Raw genomic sequence first — 23146 nt, 5'->3', positions numbered from 1 at the left:
GCGCCCAGCCCAGCCCAGCCCCGCCCCGCCGTGACGGGCCCTGCACACCCCGCCGCCCCAGCTGGCGGCCACCCCCGCGACGGCGCCGATGACGCCCCAGCCCAGCCGCAGCCCCCGTTGCCTGCCCGCCGCGATCATCTGAGCGCCCCGCCCCCGCGGCAGCTGTCCAGCTGATTGGCTCGCAGCGCCAGGCCGCACCGCCGGGCGGGAGAGGCCCGGAGCGGCTGGCAGGAGGCGATTGGCGGAGGAGGCTGTCGTTCCCCGCCGGGCGAGTACCCAGGAGCCCCGCCCCTGCCGCCGCACCGTACTTCGGGATCCGCCGCGTCGGGATGAGCCGCGTTCTCCCATGGAGACCAAACGGGCTGAGATCCCCAGCAGCGTCTTGGACGATCTGTGCAGGTACCCGCGGGGCGGGGCCGTTCCCGGGCTCTCCTCACGCCCGCCGGCGGCGGCCGGCCGGTGCCTCGCCGTTCCTCCTTGCGGCGCCGGTGACACCCCCGTCGGCTCCGCGGCCCATCCGCTGCGGGGGGCGGGGTGAGCGCCGCAACCCCAACCCGCCACGGCCCCGATGCGAGCGGCGCGATCGCGCCGCTGGGCCGGCGGGGCCCGAGTCGCTCGGGGTGCTGCGGGGGCCGGCGGGCCGCCGAGGGGGAAGCGGGGCGGCCCCGGTAGAGGCGGGGGTGTCGGTAGTCCCGCAGCCGCCCGGAAGGGTAGGGAAGGGGCTCGGTGCCACGCTCCCGCGCCGCGCTGGGCACGCTCCCTCGTGACGCGGTGCCCCGAGGCACGGACACGGCGACGGAAGGGCGCCCGCCGGCTCCGCAGCGGCGCGGCCCGGGGCTGCCCGGCGGTGCGGGGGGCTGGCGCTGGCCGCCGGGCTGCGCCCGTGACGTCGTCGGAAGCGTGAGTCTGCCGCGACGGTCGCCGTTCGGAGGCCTGGTTTAATTTCGAAGTGGCGGGGGGGGCCTTTGTGCCCCTCACCTCTGCGGGGAGAGGGCGTTCCAGTCAGGAGAGGAACGGCCGAGGGAATACCCTTGGGTCTGGGGCTGGCCTCTCCGCCTGCTGGGCCTCTCCGGGTGGAACGGCTAGCTTTCCTTACCCGGAAAGCTACACAGTTAAAATTGTCATAAAACGTGGGTTGTTTTTTCCGGGAAGGGGGGAACGTGCTTTTCCCCTTTGCTATCACAACCCCTGGTCATCTGTGGTGTGGCCCTTTGGACCTCTTAATTGATGTGTCACCCCCAGAATTTGATGCCCTAGCTCAATGTGATACTTGACGTGAAATAACCCTTCTATTTTACCACTGCCAGAGGAACCCCCCCTGAAGTATTTGTGTGCGAGAGGGAAAGGTGAGTAGAGATGAAGGACACTAAACCTGGTGGAGCGACTGTTTTGAAATGAGTGAAAATGCTGTGGAGTGATAACGCTACAGGGAGCTAGAACTGCTCCACACAGCGATGTTTTTTTTTTTTGTGTACCTAATGCAAGAGTCAGAGTTTGCAATATGCAAGCAAATTTTTGATTCTCTGAAGTCTGGCCTCTGAAGCGTGTTTGTATTTCCATTGTGTCTTCTTTGGGCTCCCTGCAGAGAGATGGGACTTGTCTTTTAGATCCCTGCTCACATGTGAAGCTGGGTTTAAGACTTTTTCCAGCAAACGCAGAGGGGAATCGCACTGCTTACAAAACTGAAATAGCCTATGAGTGTCACTCCTGTGGGGTGACTGATAAAAGGGCACGTGAGCTGCTGTAACTGCCCCGAACACTGGAATTACTATTTACACTAATTGGCTGAATCAGTTGGAACAGCTGCAAGTGATGAGTGCCTACACGGGAGGCTCTTTGAGTAGCCTCTGTGTGGCATTTCCCTGAGCTTCTGTCTAGACAGGAGCCCCTGTGAGGAACCTAAGGAAAGTGGTTCAGCTTAAAGTAAAATCCAAATGCATTTGAATTCACCAGTGCATTATGTTGATGGAATTAGCACCAGCTCAGCGTGGTCCTTCTGTCATAAGGAAATGTATCAAGCAGGTAAAGTGGCAGATACAGTAAGAAGTACTGATGATTGCACACACCTGCATACACAAACTTCTAATAACTAAGAGTTTTCTGGAGAGAATCCAGGCCTTTTGCTTCAGGACAAAGAAAAATATCCCTGTCCAGAGACAGAGTGTGGAAGTCTGACAGATATCCCAGCACTCCCAGGATAGAAATAAAACCAATAGTTCTGTTTTGTGGACATCTAAGCTTTAACTTACCTTTTTGGTTTTCAAATACATCAAAAGAAAACTCTCCAAAAAAATCATTAGAAACCCTCCCAAAACCTCAGACTACTGGGTAACCTTGACTTGAAAGTAGATGTATTTAATTGCTTAGCTAGTGAGGGTAATGTGAGTGGTTGCCATCTCTTAAAAATTCACTAACAGTTATTTAGATTTGCAGCTCACACCACTATGGTACATATAAAAAGATACTAGAGAATTCAGATGGGTCCTGTAACTTTCCAAACCTGTTATACTGAAATTATAATTATTTTAGTACTGAAGTTTTATTTGCTGACAGAATTCAGAAAAAGAAAAAAATACAGGTTGTGCTAGAAAATATTTTGAATCTTATCAGTAGCTGAGTATGAAAAAATTGCTTGGCTCTTTCTACCAAAATTTCCAGTAATAACATTTATAGATTGAAGAATGTGGGAAGCAACAGATATTTTAATGACCTATTTACAGCCAGCCACCTGAAGCAAAGCACCACTGATCTTCCACTCATTTGTTTTCTCCCATGAGCCAAGGCTTGTCAGGCTCTGTCACTCTTCCAGTACACAACAGAATTCTTTCTCTCTTTTCCACGGGAAGGCCAGACTCCTCTGCTCCTTTCTGTTCTTTTGTCCATGTCCAAGCAAGGCAATGTGTCTGAAGCAGGGCTGATCTGTTAGCACTAATGAAAGTCAACAAGGTGAATTAGGAAAAGAGGCAGATGGTAACTACAAGCCCCTGATCTTCCATTCTAAGGCTTTTTGTTTTTTAGTTAAAAGCTGCACAACTAAATTCATACAATTGCAAGACAAAACAGCATTCCAAAGGTAGAATGTGACAGCAGCTCAGAGGCATACAGTAAGGTAGTGGAATATGTAACAACTTCATATAGGTTATAGCTAAACTTAAATGTAGATTTTTTTTTTAATGCATGTTACTAAAAATTCTCTTGTATGTTGGCTTTATTAAATCAAGTACATTGGGTGTAGGGCCGTCAGGCCCTGGGCTTTGTTTGACTTGTGGAGCTCAACATACAAAGTTACCTGCTGTAATAGGTGTGTTTGTAGCTGACTTCAGAGAGTGTAATACTGAAATTATACGTCACTGAAGCCTGTAATAGAGAATCAGTATAAGCTAGCTCTTTTTAAAAAAAAAAAAACAACAAAAAACCACACCAAAAAACCCAACCAAACACATGACTTTTTCTAACAGTGTAAAATAACAAGTAGGCTTTTATATTCAGCCATAGAGATCTGTGTGAGAATTCAGCATAAGTGGTAATCATGGTGGTGATTATTGTTAAATGCTTTCGTTACAAAGCAGTTCTCCTAAGAATAACAAAAATAGGATTACAACCACTAGTCTAATGCACTTAAGATTTAAATTTTTACTTTCCAGGCTGTCACAGTTTTTCCCTGCTGATAAACTAAGAGACTTCTACACTCAGAATTCATGTTCAGAGGGTAAAATGTTACTTGCTAGCAAGTAGAAACAAGTTGAAAGCTAAAGCTAGGTACATAATGTCTTCAAACATTTGTTGAGTTCCCTAGGCTGTTACAGAATCACACAATGCCAGAATACAATTTATTCTAGTTCTTATCAAACAATACAGTAAGTTATTGTGTGTTTGATTTTCAGCAGTAGGACTACTTTGACCCATTCTGTTAAATAATGTGTCACAAGTATGCACGTCACTTTGTTTTGTCATGCTGTCTTGTGCTACTGAGTTGTTCTCTACTGAAGAAGTGGTGATACAGAGTCTTAATGAAGGTTTTGGGGCTTCTTGGTGCTGTCTCCTATAAGCAAGTGCTGTTACTCCATCTTCTGACCTCAGGACTGTGGTGGGTTAACTTTGGGCTGCAGCCAGATGCTTACCCAGCCACTCACTCCCCCTCTGTCCACAGGATAGGGAAGAAAATAGGGTGGAAAGCTTGCCACTGTGGATGAGACAGGAGGGTTGCTTACCAGTTACCATCATGGGCAAACCAGACTCAGCTTGGGGAAAATTAATTTAGTTTGTTGCCAATTAAAATTTCGATAGAGAGAAACAAAGACAATTTAAACACCACCTTACCCTACATCTCCATTTTTTCCAGGTTCAACTTCCCTCCTCCTCCCCCATGAGCAGTGCAGGGGGATTGGGAATGGGGGCTGCGGTCTGTCCGTAACGCTTTGATTGTGCTGGTCCCTCCTCCTCATGCTTTGCCCCTGCTCCAGTGTGGGTTCAGTCCTGGGGGCTGAAGTTCTTCAGGAAATACCCATCTGCTCCAGCATGGGATCCTCCACAGGCTGCAGTGTGGACACATGCTCTGCCATGGAGCACATACTCTCCCTCCTTCTTCTCTGACCTTGGTTTTTGTGCTGCTGTTTCACACTCATTTTCTCTGTCTGTCTGGCATTTTTGGTCTTAAGTACACTTTCCTAGAGATGCCACCATTTTGGTGCTGGCTTCAGCTGTGCCCTGGGGTGGGTCCACTGGAACCAGCTCTTCTCAATGGAGGCCAACTTCCTGCTGCTGCCAGCTGCACCTCATGCAATATAAGGTGCCTGTTGTTAGCACTTCATTCACTTTAAGTAACTTAACAGTTAACTTTTGTTAATAAATAGTGTTCTAATTGGTCTTGCTATTGTTATTCTAAGCCTAATGCTGAGGTGGTTTTATTCCTTTTTTTGGTACTGCTGCATATTGTATCTTCATATTTATGTTCAGCTACAGTGCTGAGGCAAGAAAACATCAAGTAGTTATAAAACAAAATAGACTTAATCTTTTTTACCTTTAATCTACAGCAGCTTTGTATGTAAGGGCTGTTTTCGGCAGTAATAGAGCCTTCAAAAAGAAAGGAGCAGTTGGGAGGGGTTGTTGGTAATTGAAAATTGGTAAGTAGGAAAATAATTGTTGAGGTGAATGAGGTTATTTATGTAATGGAGAGTGTTTGCTGCTTTAAGGGTATCTGGTCAAGGACCTTTTTCAATGTGAAAACGGGATAATAAGAAAAGGAGGAAGCCATAAATGAACTGTATAGGGATACAAACCTCAGGGAGGAACAATAATGGAGGTGGTGATGAGAAATGAACCTGGCCACTGATTGGTAAGTGTGTGTGAGGGTGTGGAAATGTTAATTCCAGCAAGTTTATCTGAGTGGATAACTGCTCCTGGGAAACCAAGGGAGAAAAGGGTGAAATTAGAACCAAAAATATACGTAGACCTTAGAAGACTAAACACAAACAAACCAGCCAGTCACAGGAATTGATGGGGTATGAAGAAGCCACAGGTGACTTCCAGGAAGGTCAGCCTGATCTTTGCAACTGATAAGGCTGTAAACCAGGGAGGAACCCACACACCAAGGTGGGACGGGTGCCGAAGGGAAAAGGGAACAGGGGTATAAAAAGGAGCTGGTGTTGTGTGAAACTGGGCTGGTTAGTATGCTTGCCTGAGTGGGTTGTTTGCCTGGTGGCCATAGTTTGTTGTATCTTCTTGCAGCTTATTAGAGCTTTTCTTAATCTTTTTCTCTGCATACTGTCACTCCTTACCCCATGGATGTGTGTGCTGCAAGGATGAATGAAGTGCCACGCTGATGAGAACTCTATGTGTGAGTGGATGGGGTGTCAGCTAGCAGAGTGAGGGTGGATATCTCAGTGCCAGCTACTCACATGGGTGGGGGGTCTCTGCTTCCAGCTTCTGGGGTGAGAGTAGTGAGTGTCATGAAAACCAGCTCCTGTGGGGCCAGTGTGTGAGTGAGGAACGGAGTGCCTGCAGCTGGAGCAGGACTGTGGGTCACAGCCCATGTATCTGGTGCTAGCTGGTGGGAGGGTCAGTGTCTTACCTTTCCCAAACCTGTTGTGCCTGTGTACTCACTAGCAAACTTCAAGCTGGACCAGCTAGTGAGGTAGGGACCTGTGTGATGGGTATGAGAGCCTGGGATCTGGGTAGGGGTGTTACCGAAATCTTGGCATGAAGAACACCATCTTATGGACACCAGTAGGATTCAGATAAGCAGACACTTCTTTATTGATGGCTGGGTGCGTGAGTGAGTCCTCTCACGATCAACGCACACCAAGCTTCAAAATCATACACCATGTATAGAACTTGTTCATACATATTCATTAAGTATATATATATGCATAAACATAATATTTCCCAAAAATCATCAACATAGTCTCCTCCCGTATCTGATTCTGCACAGTAAAGGTTAGAAAGATCTAGAAATGGGTCTGGGGTACTATTTGGGTAGGTGGTACATGAGTCGGTGGTTGTGATCTCCCCCTGCCAGAATTGCCTTTTACTTAAGGTAACTGTTTCTTGGCAGGTATCTATGGGTATGGGTTGTTCCAGTCGACTCTCCCCAGTTCCCATTGATTCTACATTTTGACATCTCAATGTATTCTAGTCTACACATAAAAACTGTATCCAATCATCTTGAACCTTAAGTCTGTTATCTAAGTTCTAATCTTTCCTACTAGGTGATTCTGACCTATTCTTTCAGCCTTGGTACAGGGCTGTACAAAGGATTTCATAGTAGCTGTCTGTTGTTGTGCAAACACAAACTCCACTAAAAAATTTCTTATAATTCTATATTCCTATTAAAATAACTCTATAAGATCAAATGTGTTTCAATATAATCAAATATGGTTGCTAATTCTAACTAATAACAAATTTGTAACATTATGTACTGTGTGTCCCCCCCTGGGGATACATTCAAGGCTTTGCTACTGGTTGAACCTGCCAAAGGGAAAGCAGCAGCTGTGTCCTCAGCCTGGGCACAGACCCCAGGGCTGGGCTTCAGCAGCCAGGCAGAAGGCAGTCCTTGGCCAGAGTGGTTGGGAGAGGCAATCACTTCTGACATCCCTTAACAATTTATACTTGCCAAATTTTAAAAGATGTCTTAAGTATTTCTGGTTCTGGCAATGATATTACATGCTTTTGGAATTTAGCTGGTGGTACTCCAGAGCTGAATGTTAAGAGATGTCTGTCGAATTCTTTAAGTTGAATGGGGTGGATGCCCTTCCATTTCCAAAAAGAAAATTATGTTGTTCTTGATCTTACAAATAAATAAGTAAAGCTTATTCTGCTTAAGTAAAACAACCTGTCACACAGTGCTGCTTGCACTTGCATCTCTGGGACTCTGTGTTTGTGTGCCGGTATCTGAGCTGAAGCGTGAAGTAGACTTGAAAAATAAACCAGTTGCCCACATTCTATTTCACACCGTGAAAATTAGTAGGATTGTATTGAACTTTAAAATCTATGTAAATTAATAGTTTATTGTGGTTTTAAGTGAAAATACATAGCTGTGTTTAACTTGTGTTCAGAAGAAAATGTGTTGACGTCTGTTACCAGAGTTTGCAGATGTTCTTTACTGGACATGCAAAAATTCTTTCATTCTTGTAATATAGCCACTTACATGAGATGTCCTTGCTCTCTTTGTTTTCACAACAGTTAGTTTACTTAGTTTATAGTAATTGACTTTTGTGAAAAACGTCGTGATCCGTTCTTCTTGACTTTAAAAAGTTGTATTTTGCTTTAATGTGAAAACCTTTTGCTGTCCAGACCACAAGGAGGTTTGGGTGCTCTGTGCTAATGTATCAGGAGTTCCACTGTTGCAATGCACTTTTGTTGTTGTTAGATTTATTTACATTAATAGATTTGGCTAATCTTACTCTTTTTTTTTCTCTCCTGGCAGCCGATTCATTTTGCACATTCCAAGTGAGGAGAGAGACAATGCGATCAGAGTGTGCTTTCAAATCGAACTTGCCCATTGGTTTTACTTGGATTTCTACATGCAAAACACACCAGGATTACCTCAGTGTGGGATAAGAGACTTCGCTAAAGCTGATATCTTTTTTTATTATTGTGATTTTTTTTCTTTCTCAGTGGATAAAGTCCAAACTGAATATTGTTAATGAAATTTAATACTTGTAGCAGGTTCATGTTAGCTATTAAAAGTTAGTGTGTGATTTTGTCTGTTCATTGCTTCCATAATTTTGTGGCATCCACAAAAGAGATGTTTCTCAGACTTCTAAAGAGCTATGGAAACAGGTAATTTCAGATCTTTGAGGATTTTTCCTTGTGGTTGCACTTTGGAAGACTCAGTGGGTATCATGGTTTAACCCTGGCCAGCAATTAAGTAGCTGCTTGCTCACTCCCCCCACAGTGGGATGGGGGAGAGGATTGGAAGAGTGAAAATGAGAAAACTCATGGGTTGAGGTAAAGACAGTTTAATAGGTAACACAAAAGCCACACACACAAGCAAAGCAGAACAAGGAATTCATTCACCACTTCCCACAGGCAGGCAGGTGCTCAGCCATCCCCAGGACAGCAGGGCTTCATCCTGTGTAACGGTTACTTGGGAAGACAAATGCCGTAACACCAAACATCCTTCCCTTCCCTCCTTCTTCCCCCAGCTTATATACTCAGCATGACTACCCACAGTATGGAATATCCCTTTGGCTAGCTCAGGTCAGCTGTCCTGGCTGTGTCCCCTCCCAATTGCCCATGTCCCTCCAGCCCTCTGGCTGGCAGGGCCTGAGACACTGAAAAGTGTCCACACCTTATTCCACACCATTTACATCATGTCATACTTCCCTATACAATCTTATTAACCACCCGACCCCCTCCTTTCCCATCCTTTGATGTAATACACAGGTATCGTTCCCCTAGTCTATGGACCACTGCTGTAAAAAATGTCTATAAAATGTCCATTGAGTTCATTTAGTCCATGACTTTGGGCTCTGTCTGTTGTGGTCACTCAGGACAGGTTTATTCGGCAACAGAGAACTCTGTGCCAGAAACAGTGGATTTCAAAGATGAGGTGTTTATGGTGTTTTGTCTCCTTGATCTTAACAGCGATGTAAATGTTAACATACCTGAAGGTGGTATGTGTTCTGCCGTGGGCAGTGGTGTGTGTTTGTTGGAAGCACTGACCGCTGCTCCTAGAAGCAGTTCTGTTGGTAGGGGAGAGGATGCGTTTTAACTAATTTGAGTGGCTGGCCTCTTGCTTTTTTCATTGCTTACGAGGGCTGCTGGAACACATGCTATCTAGTCCTTGCTGGAGAAAACCTCATGGCTTTAATCCAGCAAGTGTTTTAGTTTTAACTGTTTCCCATGTGTTCTTGATGTGGGATTGGAGTGGTGTTGCTCCTAGAAGCAGTTCTGTTGGTAGGGGAGAGGATGCGTTTTAACTAATTTGAGTGGCTGGCCTCTTGCTTTTTTCATTGCTTACGAGGGCTGCTGGAACACATGCTATCTAGTCCTTGCTGGAGAAAACCTCATGGCTTTAATCCAGCAAGTGTTTTAGTTTTAACTGTTTCCCATGTGTTCTTGATGTGGGATTGGAGTGGTGTTTGTTACTTTCTTGATAACATTGGTGTTTTCACTATCCAAAGTACTTAATGATAGTATTATCTGCGGTTTCACTGTATGTACTTGCCAATTTTGATACGAGATTTGAAACACTACGGCTTTTAACAGTAAACTAAAAATATGTTAATTTTCTGTTGCTTGTTATTATGCAGTTACTTTTTATTTATGTTAGATACGTTTTTATTTGTAACTGCATTTTCAGAGCAACAGAGTTCTTCCAGTAATTGAAGGCAGTGCAGGAAAAACACAGTGTAGTAGATGTTATTTGGTCATTACATCTATCCCTCTCAACCTTACATTTGCCAGAAATATTTGTTCTGCTGCAGTGTTGTATATTTAAGTACTCTGCTTTGGAACATTTTTTGTTGGTAGTATAATTTTATATGTAATATGTAATACTTTTTTTAAGGACTTGTAAATTTGCTTTCAAAGGTTTAATTATAAAGGTGGTTCATGTTTTCTCTGCATGGTGGGTTTTGCTAAAGTTACTAGAATTTTGATTTCTAACTTGATGCCATTAAAAGTAATTTTTTGCATAGTAAATACTTCAGTACAGATTTTGTACTGCAGTCTAACAAATGATTGTGGCAAAAATTTATTTCCATTTCAAGCAGGGGATGAAACTGTATTTTTGTCTGTCTTTCTCACTTCAAAATGAAAATACGTGTTTAAGAATAATACGTATTCAAAATAACTGGTATGTGGATACTTTTCCTTCAAAATTAGGGGAGACTTTCATTCAGACAAGCAGCATTGTGACATCTTTTTTTTTCTTTTCTTTTTTTTTTTCTAAATAATTGGCTTGTATTAGAATTACCAAATTATTTTATGCTTTCCGACATTTAGAGTTTGGCAATGGATTATTCATTTTATTTTTCCAAGAGAATATATCTTGAAAGCACTTAAGGGAGGAAACATGGTTATTTTAGGTGTTGAGTGGGTATCTTTTATATGTCTATGTGATTTGCAACTGGATATCTAAGTTTATCTTCCTTAACATCCGTCTATACTCTTCAATCACTGCCCTTTTTTACTTCCTCAAGGTGAAGATGTACAAAAGGTTTTAGAACAGTGGAAAGAATATAAAATGGGAGTGCCAACGTATGGTGCGATTATTCTTGATGAGACGCTTGAAAATGTAAGTACAGAAATTGTTGTGAAGGGCTAGAGGGAAGGATGGCATGTGCTGGAAGAAGTAATCTTTTTATTGATTAAATTTTTCATTTGGAGGCAAAAATGCTTCAAATTCACAAAAACCTGACAGTTACTTGACACTGAGTGTGTAGAGAACTATAGTATGAGAGGTAGTAAACACACTTCCACTTGCTTTCCTACTCAGGTTTGGTTGTGGGGTTTTTTTTTGTTTGGTTTTTTTTTTTGCATTTTGAGTTCCACAGTCCCAGAAAAAAATTCACTGTTTTATCAAAACACAGCAAATCTAGTGGATTCCTTCTTTCAGGCTAAAATGTCTTTTCTGAGAAGCAGGCAACTGGAGGGAACGCATTTAATAGAAGTTGTTAGAATAGTGGGTATTTGACAGTTGTGTTCCCTTGTATTTTGCAGGTTCTTTTGGTTCAGGGCTATTTAGCCAAGTCTGGATGGGGATTTCCAAAAGGGAAAGTAAATAAAGAGGAGGCTCCTCATGATTGTGCCGCTAGAGAGGTAAGTTATGTTTGATTCTCTTAAATTTAAGCTCAAGAAATGAAATTTTGCTGAAAACTGGATATATGCATTAGATGAAAAGACATTTTACTTGGATATATCATTATTGAGGTCAGGTCAATAGTCTATTCTTGTAGAAGTCTTCCATAGCTGTGAGTGCTTTTTCGAGTTCCAGAGTGATAATCAAGAGTGTGGTTATATAATTTAAAAATCACTGTTTGATGTTTTTAATTGTCTTGCACTAATTTGATAGGCTAATTGAGTACCGTTTTTAAAATTCTCTGTTGAACTATCAGTTTACTTTTAAGTGTTATTTTTGGTGCTTGGGAAATCTTACGTACTTTGTGGCTTTTGGAGTAAAATTTCAAGTGCCACAAGTGCCACCATAACTGTAAACAGGTAGAAGAATGGGAATTTAGCTTATGTACACTGGGCTATGTGAAGAGGCTAAAGAGTTGAGTTGGAGGTTGTAGAAGATTTTGTAAAAATTGTGAAGAACTTTATTTTTCTGTTTTTCACTGGCGCAGGAGCAAGCATCAATGCCTGTGGCAAGTAAAACCTGAGAAATAAAATAATCTGTGGGATTTATTGCTGCTGGAGACCTAGCTATATAGTGAAGCTGCATATTAAAAACAGCCTATAAAAGAATATTACTGGTATGAACTCAAATGTTTATGTAACATAATACATCCAGAATTTTTGAGAGAGAAAATTAGATGAGGGAGAGTAGTAAGATGCGTTAGTTGGACCGAATCAGTATCGGGAAATCATGGATTTATTTTTTTAAAATATACCTGTCGAAGGGGCATGAATGAAAACTTCCATATTTCTGATTCCCTGATACTGCTTTCCATATCACTCATATATTTAATATGGGCTTGGAAAAGCAACATAAGGTGTTAGATCTTAACATTGCAATAATACACAATGGACACACATGAAATAAACACTTTTGTGTTAGCACTTACTGATCTCTGAGTGGAGAACATTATTTATATATTGCCAAAGAGTGCAACGCCTGAGTTACAGAATGCAGTGGGCTGTCATTGCAAAACTCAAGGGCTGGGGAAAGATGGGCAGAGACTTAATAAGGTTAACTTGATTATTCAATGCATGTCTCTTGCCCTGACCCCATAAATAGCTTGTTCAGTCAAGCTTTTACTAGTCAGGTGCTTTTATGATTTATCTAAAGGACTGAACTGAAAGGAGAGGAGACCATAATAATATACGGAACACAACACTGGAGAGGACAAGCTAGGTGGAACTGCTTCAGGAAAGAATGATGTGAAGTACGTCTTCCTCTTTACTTCAAGTTAGCTAGCAAAAGCATTAAATAGGGAAAAAAAATCTTTTGATGGTGTTTTTAATTTGGAGAATTCATTTAGATTACACTAGTGAACAACACTGTTGCTATGATCTTTTTCCATCAAGGTAGATTGCCATTGTGGATTAACTGGCAAGTTCTTCAAGGCTTACATGTGGCTAGGAATCAGGACGTCTGTAGTATTTTTGCATAAATCTTTTAACTGCTTTTACTGGAGTTCAGCACAGGTCTAAAACTATGAACTGCTTCTGCGTAAAGTCTAATTGAAGAGGTCTTCACTGTGCAGTGCCTACACAGTTCAGCAATATTTCAGAAGTTGGTGAGGGCAAAACCATACTAAATGGATGATTCTCTTGGTAAAAGGAGTTTCTACAATGAAAGATTACTTAGGAAGGGAAAACATTGGTGTTAGTATTAAGAGTAAGTATGGAAGAAAAGTGTATCATCTGTTAATTGAGACAGTGTGTAGTGGGGTCTTTTTTGTTTGGTTTTCTCCCCCTAAACTCTGCTGTTACTAATGTAGTTGGAAAGACGGCTTTACTTTTGATGTAAGAGGTGTTCTGTGTGCTAATTTGTAAGACTGACTGGTCACTTATTTGCTTTGTGTTAAACACTTCTGTGTTTTTCATATTTGTGCTTTATTTCCTCTGGATTTTCGAAAATGGAACTTAAACCATTTTTCTGATACCAATATCTGCATTGGTATTTTGCTAACGTATTTTGAGTATTTTTTCCTAGTATTATTTTATATGCAGTTATCTTGTTCTATTTTTTGTATTATATTTACCCACGGGAGAGGGGGGGTGAGAAGAGGTTTTACTGAAGATCCTGTCCATCTTTTTAATTCTAAATCTGGTCTTTAAAAAAATTTAACTCAGGACTTCTACCTTTGGATTATTGGCAGTGGTGCTTAATAGCCCTGGGGTTAATATCCACATATACAAGTGATTGCTCACATGAGTGTTCTATTATCTGGGCAGAAATATTTTGGATAGTGGTATCGATTCTGCATGTTTTCTGAGTACTTGTATTTCTTGTGGAGATTTTAAGGACTAGAAAGATTCTAAAAAAATGAGTGTTTACTTAGCAAGCTTAGAGGCATGATCTGATTTAAACTATTAGGTGTGTTTGACATGAATCGTTCTATGCTACAAATCTTGTATGTTTGAAAATGTTATCAAAAGTAAATGTTTTGAAGCAAGGCTTTCAACAACCTGATCTAGTGAAAGATGTGCCTGCCCATGGGAGTGAGTTGGACAAGGTGATCTTTGAAGGACCCTAGCAACCCAAACCATTCTGTGAATCTTTTAAGCCTTCATTGCCAGACCATAAAATATACAAAGGAAAATGGTCTTTTAAAATACCATTGTCTTTCCAGTAATCTCAAGCAGGTATAATACTCCTGTTTTTTCCTTTAGGGTACCTGACAGGGCAGTTTTAAGGTTTTTTTCTATGTGAATGTGTAATTTGAGTTTTGTAGTAAGTTTTGCTACTCTGTTGCTGGGTTTTGTTATGATCATAAAAATGATTATGTATTTTGGGGGTAGAAGGTTTGTGGAGTAGCAGGATTGTTGAAAAAGAAAAACTGAAGTGCAAATAAACCTTGCTAGAACTTGAAGATATCTTTACTCCCCAAATCGTAGGTTTTGCTGTGAGTAATATTTCCATGCATCCAGCAGCATGGAGGAGCAGCTAGAGACTCCCCATCCATATTAACAAATTGATACATGAAGGTGTAATAGAGTTCTTTCAACTTTTATAACAGGTGTGTCTTAGAGAAATGTAAAGCACATAGGATCTTAGATACTTTTTTCTATTATTGAGCATGTATGTATGTGTAAAGGCTTGTTTTTCCCAGCAGTAGCCAGCTCTCATGCAGAGATCTGAAAAATAGTCATTCCTTGCCTTGTGTTGATAGGTAAATCTGAATACACACACTGATTTCATCTATATACTTCTCAGGTATTTGAAGAAACTGGGTTTGACATAAAAGATTGTATCTGCAAAGAAGATTACATTGAGTTGCGAATTAATGATCAGTTAGCACGGCTCTACATCATTCCAGGAGTTCCCAAGAACACAAAATTCAACCCCAAAACTAGAAGGGAAATTCGGGTATGTGTTATCTTGTTTGAAACTATAAGGACCTTGTTGTGGAGCTTGATTTCATTTTAAAGCTAATGGTCTGTAAAATAATGAAACTACCACACCTGATGAATACCTCAAACACTAGGTGCAAATGGCATCTCTGCACTGTAGGGTCTTGTCAACTTCCTGCAACTCTACTGCAAAGATTGATTACTTAACCAGGTGTCTGTCTCCATTCATCGTGAAAACAATGTCAGAGCATACTGCCAAACTATAGTTCTCTCCTTTTCTCTTAGGTGGTGTATGCGTTAATAGTTTCGTGTTATTCCTAGTTATAGCTGTATATATAACTATATATTCTTCTGAAAATGTAATTATTAATTGGTGTGGTACAAAAGCCTGCGTATCAGAAGGAGAAACTAAGGATTGTGTTCTGTCTTTCATGGCTAGTACCATCCAGATTTAGAGAATAGTGTATTTTAAGGAGGAGGTTGGGCAGGTGACACAAAACGGGAACTGTTTTGGATGGTTTGTGTACCATTAGGTTTTGAAAAGGTATTGTGAAAGGGAGAAGCAAAGACTCAGGTAGTAGACTTGTTGGAAACTTTGTTCCTGATATACTGAAACTTCAAAGATTATGTGCCTGTCTTGTATACGGATTCAGTTTCAAACAGCTGTCCCTGTATTCTCATACAGATGGTGCCGCTGAAGAGGGCATCTGGCTTTCTAAATTGGAAAAGATACTTGTAGTTGACTAGGCAGGATTGTCTCAATTTCTTGCATTAGAGACTCGTTTTTCAAAGTAAGAAGTAAAAGAAGATGAATTTCAAAGTTGTTTTTTTTTTAAAGTACAGTAAATACCCTCCTCTGTATACCAGTGACCATCTGTGTGGGGTGATGAAGAGTTCTTACAATGGCAGATTTTTGCCTTCCTACTGAAGCACTTGTCTTCATCTGATCTAATACCAACTGGGCGTGCATTTTTGTATTCCCTGTAGAACTATATTGAAAACCTGTTCAGTATGTAACTTCTTTCCATAATGTTCGTCTTGTCTGAACCTGAGGCTCTGGGGCTAGGTTCTGCAATAAAAAATGTTGTGTGTGTTCTTCTGTATACTGTATATTCAGAATTCTTGATTTTGTTCCCCATTCTGCAAGTATACAGGTTTAATAGTTAAAACTATAAATGACAAATCCTGCACTTTACCCATTTTTTTTTGTCTTTTTTAACAAAACCTGAAACTTTGCAAATAAAATCCCCTTCTTTTCTGATAATTGTTGAACTAGTATCGGTGGTCTAGTCTTGATGGCATTTTAAATAAAAATACAAGAATAGTAGTGACTTTTAAAGTTATTTAAAGTCTCTGCCTTTATTTGGTATTCCATGTGCAGTGGTTTGGTTGGTTTTTGAAACCCTTACTCATAATGTAGTTGCTGGATAATACCTTTCATATTTTAGGCATCGTATCTTGCAATGAGTATGTGTTGTACCATCTGTTACTCTGTAGTTGCAGTCAGAGGAATGACCCCATTGTTAATTAACTTTTTGTGAAAAACCCTGTTGTGGTCCATTAATTAAAGTCTTACATTGTAATTTTTTAATTAAAGGAAATAATTGTGGTTGATACACATTTGTAGTATTCCGTAAGGCTACAGTAGTGGGTATTTTGATTTTATTTCTTGTCTTTTCTAGAATATTGAGTGGTTTTCCATCGACAAATTACCGTGCCACAGAAATGACATGACCCCAAAGTCCAAGCTGGGTTTGGCACCAAACAAATTTTTTATGGCAATTCCCTTCATCAGGTATGTTTAAGATGAGGCAAATGCTGGGCCACTGTCTTTCAGAGAACTTCAATTTCTTTAGATTTGATTTAGTAAGTAGATTTTGTTGCACTTCCGTTTGTTGCAGGCCATTGAGGGAGTGGATTGCCCAAAGATATGGAGATTCCTCAGACAGCGACCATGGATTTCCATCTACAGGTAGCACACCCTCTAAGCCCAACTTGGAAAAAGCTAGGTAAGAACCAGGTCAGTTTAACATCTCTGTATCTTTTCTATAAAACATTGGTCATACAAAGCAGCTTGTGCTTTCTGTTTCTCTGAGTATTCATGTTCCAGTAATAGAAAGGGTTGATTAAAAATAATTTTAAAAAATAAATTTAATAATAAAATTAATAAAAAAATACAATAAATATATCATAGAACTTTGAATAGGATGGTAAGTTAGCTGACATCATGATACACTTTCTTGTTAAATTCTTACGTGTCAGAACTGAGGTAATTTTTTGAGTCCTGTCTGTGGGAATCCAAAACCAGAACCTAAAACAAGCAGGTATCTTATTTTGCTTTAAATTCAATGCTTTTGGCACATCCACAGAGGAAAAACAGGACTTTCTAAAGTAGGGTTGTGAAGTGCTATCAGAAGTAGCTAGCTAGATAAAACCTGCGGGATAGGGGAACGAGTGCTGCTGGCTTTTGATTCAGCTGAGCAAAAAGTAGTAGAGCAAACTTCAAAACCTGTAGTCCCAAAGAGAAGGCTGTGCTCCAGTAAGTAGTCAGGTCACTCCTGACACTAATGACAGGACAAATGCGAACATGAACATAGCTGGCTTTCTATGCAGAACGTAGATTTCCCACTAGCAGACAAAACAAAATTTGGTGGATGCAGTGAGCAGCATTACAGTTTCCACACTAGGTTACTTGAGCTTGCCTTCCAGGCTGTTCTTGAAAAGCAGAAAACTCCTTCATATTTCCCTTCTGCTATCCGTAGGTTTGAAGTTGTGTTATACACTCTTTTTCCTGTACTAGATCCAAACTTCGCTGTAGTCAGCAGATGTTTACAGATGGCTTTTCAGGAGAGCAGTGGGTGAAGCCGAAACAGCCACAGAAGCCATATAGTCATCCTGAGATGTCTGAAGCTTTGAAAATAAAGGTAGGTTGTTTCTTAGGGAAACATAGGAATCTGGGCTATGTAAAATGCATGCCTTTGTTCGTAAGGGTTGCTCTCTGAAATAAAAATACTGAATTTTGTCACTATAGCATGCAAAAATAAAAATATGGGGGGAAAAAAGAAATATCCTGGGGATTCTCAGATTTACCACCTGGGTATCAGGTGGTAGTTGTGTTGTTTCAAGTATAGATAGTAATTTCTACTCCCATTTTGGTGTCCTTCATGTACCATTTTGAAATACTTTGGGTACCTCTAGTATATATAAGTCTGTGTATGGGAACTCACTGAACTGGATTTATTGTGTAATACAGTGTCTGTAATAGTGCAGGAGAGACTGAGTAACAGCTGATGACTCTCTGTAACTAAATATACACTCAATTTAATTTCAGTGTGCTTCAGTTAGTCTACAAAAAATACCATTTACATGTTTTGAGGTTATTTAGAGGAAAGTTTTAACTAAGAAGTAGGAAGTGTCAGTGCAATGGTGTTCAATGCTGCCATTTAAACTCTTCTTTTTACTACATTTTGGACTTAATGACAGAGTCAGTGCTTGAGGAGCAACGGCAGAAGGCAGTATCAAGATGCTTCCAGCCAAAAGAAGCGGACAAATGGAGTCCACAGTCAACCAGTTAAGCAAAACCATACCTTGGTAAGAAACGTGCAGTGGCTGTCTCATTAATGGTTCCAGTAATGCTTAAAAAATGTTCAGGCCAATGTCCTGCTGAAAGAGAGTGCATATCTATCAAAAGTATTTAATCAGAGTATTTCGTATGTATGTGTAGAAATATGGTGTTTCTTACCTTAGTATATGTATACATCTATAGACAAGCATACCAAGCTTCAAAATCTGCATTTTGGAGGTAAGTCTTATTTTAGCAGTTGAAAATTTGTCAGCTGTTTCAGTAGACAATTCTTCAGGTTTCCAGGTTCCATGTGTAGTACATGCCTTATTTATTCACGTATGATGTATTATTGTAAGCATGGAGTTTTGTTATGCAAAAATTAGATACAAAGTGGTATGCAGATGCTTATTATTTCCCTTCTTTCTAGCAAAAATGTTGAGGTGCAGGCTTGATTTGAATGCTAGATTCTCATACTTTTTTAATCATACAGTACCACTACAGCAGTTTGTAAATTCCAGTATGACATTCTTTGTTTGTAACATTTTCCTTGCACTAACTAATTTTATTTGTCCCCATAGTTCTGCTGGCTGGGAGAAGACTCACTGATACATATATATATATATATATATTTATTTATTTTTTTAAATATATATAATGTCTTTTTGACACACCCTCTCCCCCACCCCTCATTCTTTATGGCTCTTTAATTCTGTTTTGTTGGCTGTTGTGTAGCAGTGAGCCCCAGTTCTCCATGCAGCTCAGCTGGCTTGTCCAGGCTTTAGTTTTTCGTGTGTACTGGCTGTAAGACAGATTTTTCCCATTCTGGCTTGTGGTTATTACCTTCTCTCTGTTTTTCCTGTAAAAGTGCAGAAACCATAAACTTTCATCCTGTAAAATCCTCACTGTAGCAAGAAATAGTTAGGTGGGTTTGGATCTGAGAGCAGAAGAACAAAAAGTCCATTGACTGCCTAGAAATTTGGGTGTATAGAAAAAAACTGTAATGGGAATATGTAGGATCTTGGTGGAAACAACTGGAACTGTTAATACTCCACAGTTATTTTGTAGGCTCTTTACAGACTTTGCTAAATACTTAATTTGCACTTTCATAATTTTCAGTGTTTTTGAAGTTTAAATATTTCATGTCCCAGTGATAATTTGCTAACACAATTTGGAAGCCAGGGAACTCTTAATTCACACAGAGTGCAAAGGGCCATACTTTTCTCTGTATACTTACAGCAGCCTACCTGGGGCCAAAACTTCACCCTTCCCTGGAGAGTTCTAAGTTTGTGTCTATAATGAATGCTAATTTAATTGGCAGTATCAGTGTATTTGGAAATATTTCCCCTTGCTTTTTGGGACAAGCTGATCGAAGAACAGGCTTATGTATGTGCAATTTTGTTTCCACACCATCCTATGCAAGACCTTTCTAGCTTAAAACATTTTGAAAGTACTCAAAAAATTTTTCCCTGAAAGCCTGCATTTCAAAAATGGTTTGACTGTTAAAAGGTGGCATGCTTCTGAAAGACTTGTGAACATGAAGCATGCTTACCACATAAAGTAACATGACAGGATTAATGCAGATACAGTGGGAGGCGAGTCTTAGCAAATGTAACCAGCATGCCTTTTAGCTGATGCTTAAGCTATACCCCTAAGAAATAGAATGCCATTTCTTTATGATGTGTGTAATGTATGGTCATTCTTTTAACCAGAAATGTGAAAAAAGGCTTAATCCAAGAAGACTTCAAGATAACTTTGAAACAGGCAAGTGAAGTCTGAATTTTCATCTGTTGTCATGTGTTACAGACTGAAGGTACCTGCATAATGATGGTCAAGGGTTTTTCCTTGTATGCTAACCTACCAAATGTTACAAAGCCATATTACTGTTTATTTTTTTTATTTGGCTAACTTTCTGTGCTGCTTCATATTGCTAGTGCAGTTCTTCTCCTTAATTGTTCAGGCTGTCAGATTATACCAGGTGGCTGAGTAAAAGGTAACTAAAAGCTGTTTTATGAAAATAGCATTTGAGTGAACACAATGTTGGTAATCGGGTGTTGGTTCAAGGGTTTCTGTCCTGCTAGTAATAAGCTGCAGTTGATACTGGACTGCTCTGGAGAGTGCACATAGTTCTTTACTTACTGCTCAGAAAATAGGGCTGTATTTCTTTCCTCCTTATTAAGAAATTACCTGCAAAACAGCACCTGTTGGTAAAACTGGCTATTCAAAGCATCTTCAGATTGCTGTGACACTGAAGATTTGTTCTAGCGAATAGGTGCCTTGTAAATATGGCAGTTTGAGCTACTACCTTCTTCTGTTTATGTCCAGAATAATTTATAATTTGTCATAAATATTAATTGAATTTGCATTTGAGGTATGGCTTTGTATTGTTATTGATACTCTTACTTATCATCTGTTTAAAATTTAATTTTCTTTTTCTTTCTCTTTTAAGCAGATGCAGCATATGAGATGTGTTGCTCCAGTGAAGACCCACTGCCAGAACATGTAGAGGGGCATTCTGTGGCATGCAATGGCCATTACAAATTTGCTTTCTCATCAAGAGCTTTCTTGAGTTTCAAGTTTGACCATGATGCCATAATGAAAAGTTTTGACCTCTGACAGCTAACTTAAGAGGAACAAAAATCAGACTTGCCTGTTGCAATTGAGGGGGTTTCTTATCCAGCCTTACTCTTTCTCAGGAGTTTGTTTTGTTTGTTTTTAAATGCAATGCAGGGACTGACTGGTGGTTTGGAAGGGTTTGTTCTCTTTGCAGTATGGGAGTGGCATAGTCAAGTGTTGCACTTTAAATGCAGTATAGCCTTTGTCTACAAAGTACCTTTCCAGTGTTCAGTTCACTTGTTCCTAGCTGTGCATTAGAGGGCATTCTTTCTTTTTTTTAACTTGTGTGTTTTATAGAATGTCATTGACTTTTTTCTTTTACCTGTTGGAGTATACCAGCTTGCTAAACTTTTAACTGCTCTGATGTAAATTAATGGACTTGTTAGTCATTATTGTGTAGTACATTGCAATATTATAGCAGTGGCAATGAAACGTTCTCAGAGGACTCTGTCCTAGTGATTTTTGAAACCAAGTTGCACATTTCAAACCTAGCCTCAGCCTGTCATCCTTTGTCTTGGTTGCTTGCCCAAAATACCTTCCCTCTTTCACACAGGTAGTTTCTGTTGGCTTGCAATCAGTAATACTTGGAGTCAAATCTATTGCATGTTGACTTCTTGTACCTATTCTGCCTCTGTCTTCAGAAAGGATACACAAAACAGGAAGAACTTAGCCATTCAAAGTGTCTAGCTTCAACTCTTATGCACTGTCCCCAGCTGGGTAAGAAGAAGTTGCAAAGTTTTGTGTTATCCCAGTTGCAGCTGCTTTCAAAAAAGAAAAGCTTAAACTTTGTCCGTGAGAGGTTCTGTATGAATGTAAGTAAGCCTCTGTAGATCTCACTGAGGAGGAAGGCAGGTGCATACATAAAAGAGTCATTGTGTGACACTAAATGGCTTAATCAGGCTTGCAATAACTATTCTAAGTGTGTCCAGTATTGTATTTTGTGCTGTTGTCCTCAGATCTTGTGTAGTGTGTAATCTGTAGATATCCAGTAGTACTGAATTGCACTTGCAGTTAGCATTTAAATGATGTAGCCTCAGTCATTTTCAGCTACAATGCTTTCTTAGTAAAAATATCAAAGGGGAGGGGGGAGGGGATGGGACACAAAAACCCAGTAAGAGTTGAGGTGACAAACTTAGATCACCTTCATGATTCAAGTTAAGGGGTTTTGAACATGTGCTTTACAGTTGAGAGAAATGCACTGAAATAATTAGTTATAACAGCTTGTGGTAGCAAGCATGTTGTCCAAGATTTAAAAATGGACTTTTCTCTAAAATAAAAGTAATTGGTAACTTCATAGGTTGAATGAACTATGCCCTTGTCTCATCACAGTGTATGCTCATGCACTGAGCCTTTATGCAACTCGTGTGTCATCCAAAACCAAAATCCTGGTCTTCCTTCAACCACCCTACTTCATCTACCCTACCTGATGTTACCTAGTGGTTTTCCTTAGAAACAGGAAAAGACAGCTTTAAAAACTTTCTCCTGGTTTATTTATCTTCCTGCTATCAGGTGATTTGGGATCTAATGCTGTAATAATCTTGGTGATAGAACTCTGGTGATAGGATCAGTCAACAGGAATAACAACAGACTGTAGCATTTCCTTCTGGGGGACAAGAGTCCTGAGGGCCTTGCCTTTCAAGACCAAATCCTGAAATGGCTCAATCTAGCTTTTGTCTCACTTTGTTTTAAAAAAAAAACAAAAACAAACAAACCAACAAAACCCAAAACCAACCCAAAAACACACAGCACCACCAGCCCACCCCAACCCAAGATATCCAAAGACTGTTCAAAACAGTAAATGAACAGTAAATGGCAAAGAACAGTAAATGAGAAGGTGGGATAATGCTGGAGGAGGTTATGTTACTCAGCATCAGGTGAAAACTAATACGTAGTTACTTCTTTAGTGCACGTAGTTGATTTCCCAGCAAAAGTGCCTTTACTCATGGTGAGGCAGAAGTTTGTATTCATACCCTGAGGCTGCTACTGCCTGTGGAGTTAAGAAGACTCTCCTAAGGCATGATTAAGTATCGGGCTGTGGAAATCTTTAATAAGTAAGTTGACTTCTCAGATAAGTTAAGAGTTATATTTCATCTAGTGCTGTGTGAAAAAAGGGAGATGTTGACGAAACAGTGAACTTGGAGCTACTGTCAACTGTTAGGGAAATTGTGTCCCAGGCAGAGGAAGTCTTTAGAACAAAGCAAGTGTGTCCTATGAATAGGAGATGCTGACTGCCCTCTATATTCACTGGGTCATTTTTTTCTTAGTGAAAGATTAGTTTAT

The 23146-nt window shown here is 40.5% G+C and overlaps 1 protein-coding gene across 4 annotated transcripts; it reads left to right on the top strand.

Annotated features, from left to right (window-relative positions):
* Window positions 1-243: 243 nt before the first annotated feature.
* Window positions 244-22576, top strand: DCP2 (decapping mRNA 2). Of its 4 annotated transcripts, none has more exons than XM_055790269.1 (12): window positions 260-399; window positions 1308-1346; window positions 7925-8076; window positions 10614-10741; window positions 11167-11265; window positions 14552-14704; window positions 16371-16483; window positions 16590-16697; window positions 17489-17612; window positions 18172-18279; window positions 19963-20014; window positions 20700-22576. In XM_055790269.1, the coding sequence occupies exons 1-12, from the start codon at window positions 347-349 to the stop codon at window positions 20864-20866; spliced, it is 1296 nt and encodes a 431-aa protein (XP_055646244.1). In that variant the 5' UTR covers window positions 260-346; the 3' UTR covers window positions 20867-22576. The 4 variants fall into 4 exon arrangements, with proteins under 4 accessions (XP_055646247.1, XP_055646246.1, XP_055646244.1 ...); XM_055790270.1 differs by having other exon boundaries at window positions 262-399; window positions 20703-22576; XM_055790272.1 differs by lacking the exon at window positions 1308-1346 and having other exon boundaries at window positions 244-399; window positions 20703-22576.
* The last annotated feature ends 570 nt before the right edge of the window (window positions 22577-23146 follow it).

Source organism: Falco peregrinus, chromosome Z, assembly GCF_023634155.1.
Source record: "Falco peregrinus isolate bFalPer1 chromosome Z, bFalPer1.pri, whole genome shotgun sequence".
Lineage (NCBI taxonomy): Eukaryota > Metazoa > Chordata > Aves > Falconiformes > Falconidae > Falco > Falco peregrinus.
This window is presented reverse-complemented; position numbering and strand designations above follow the sequence as displayed.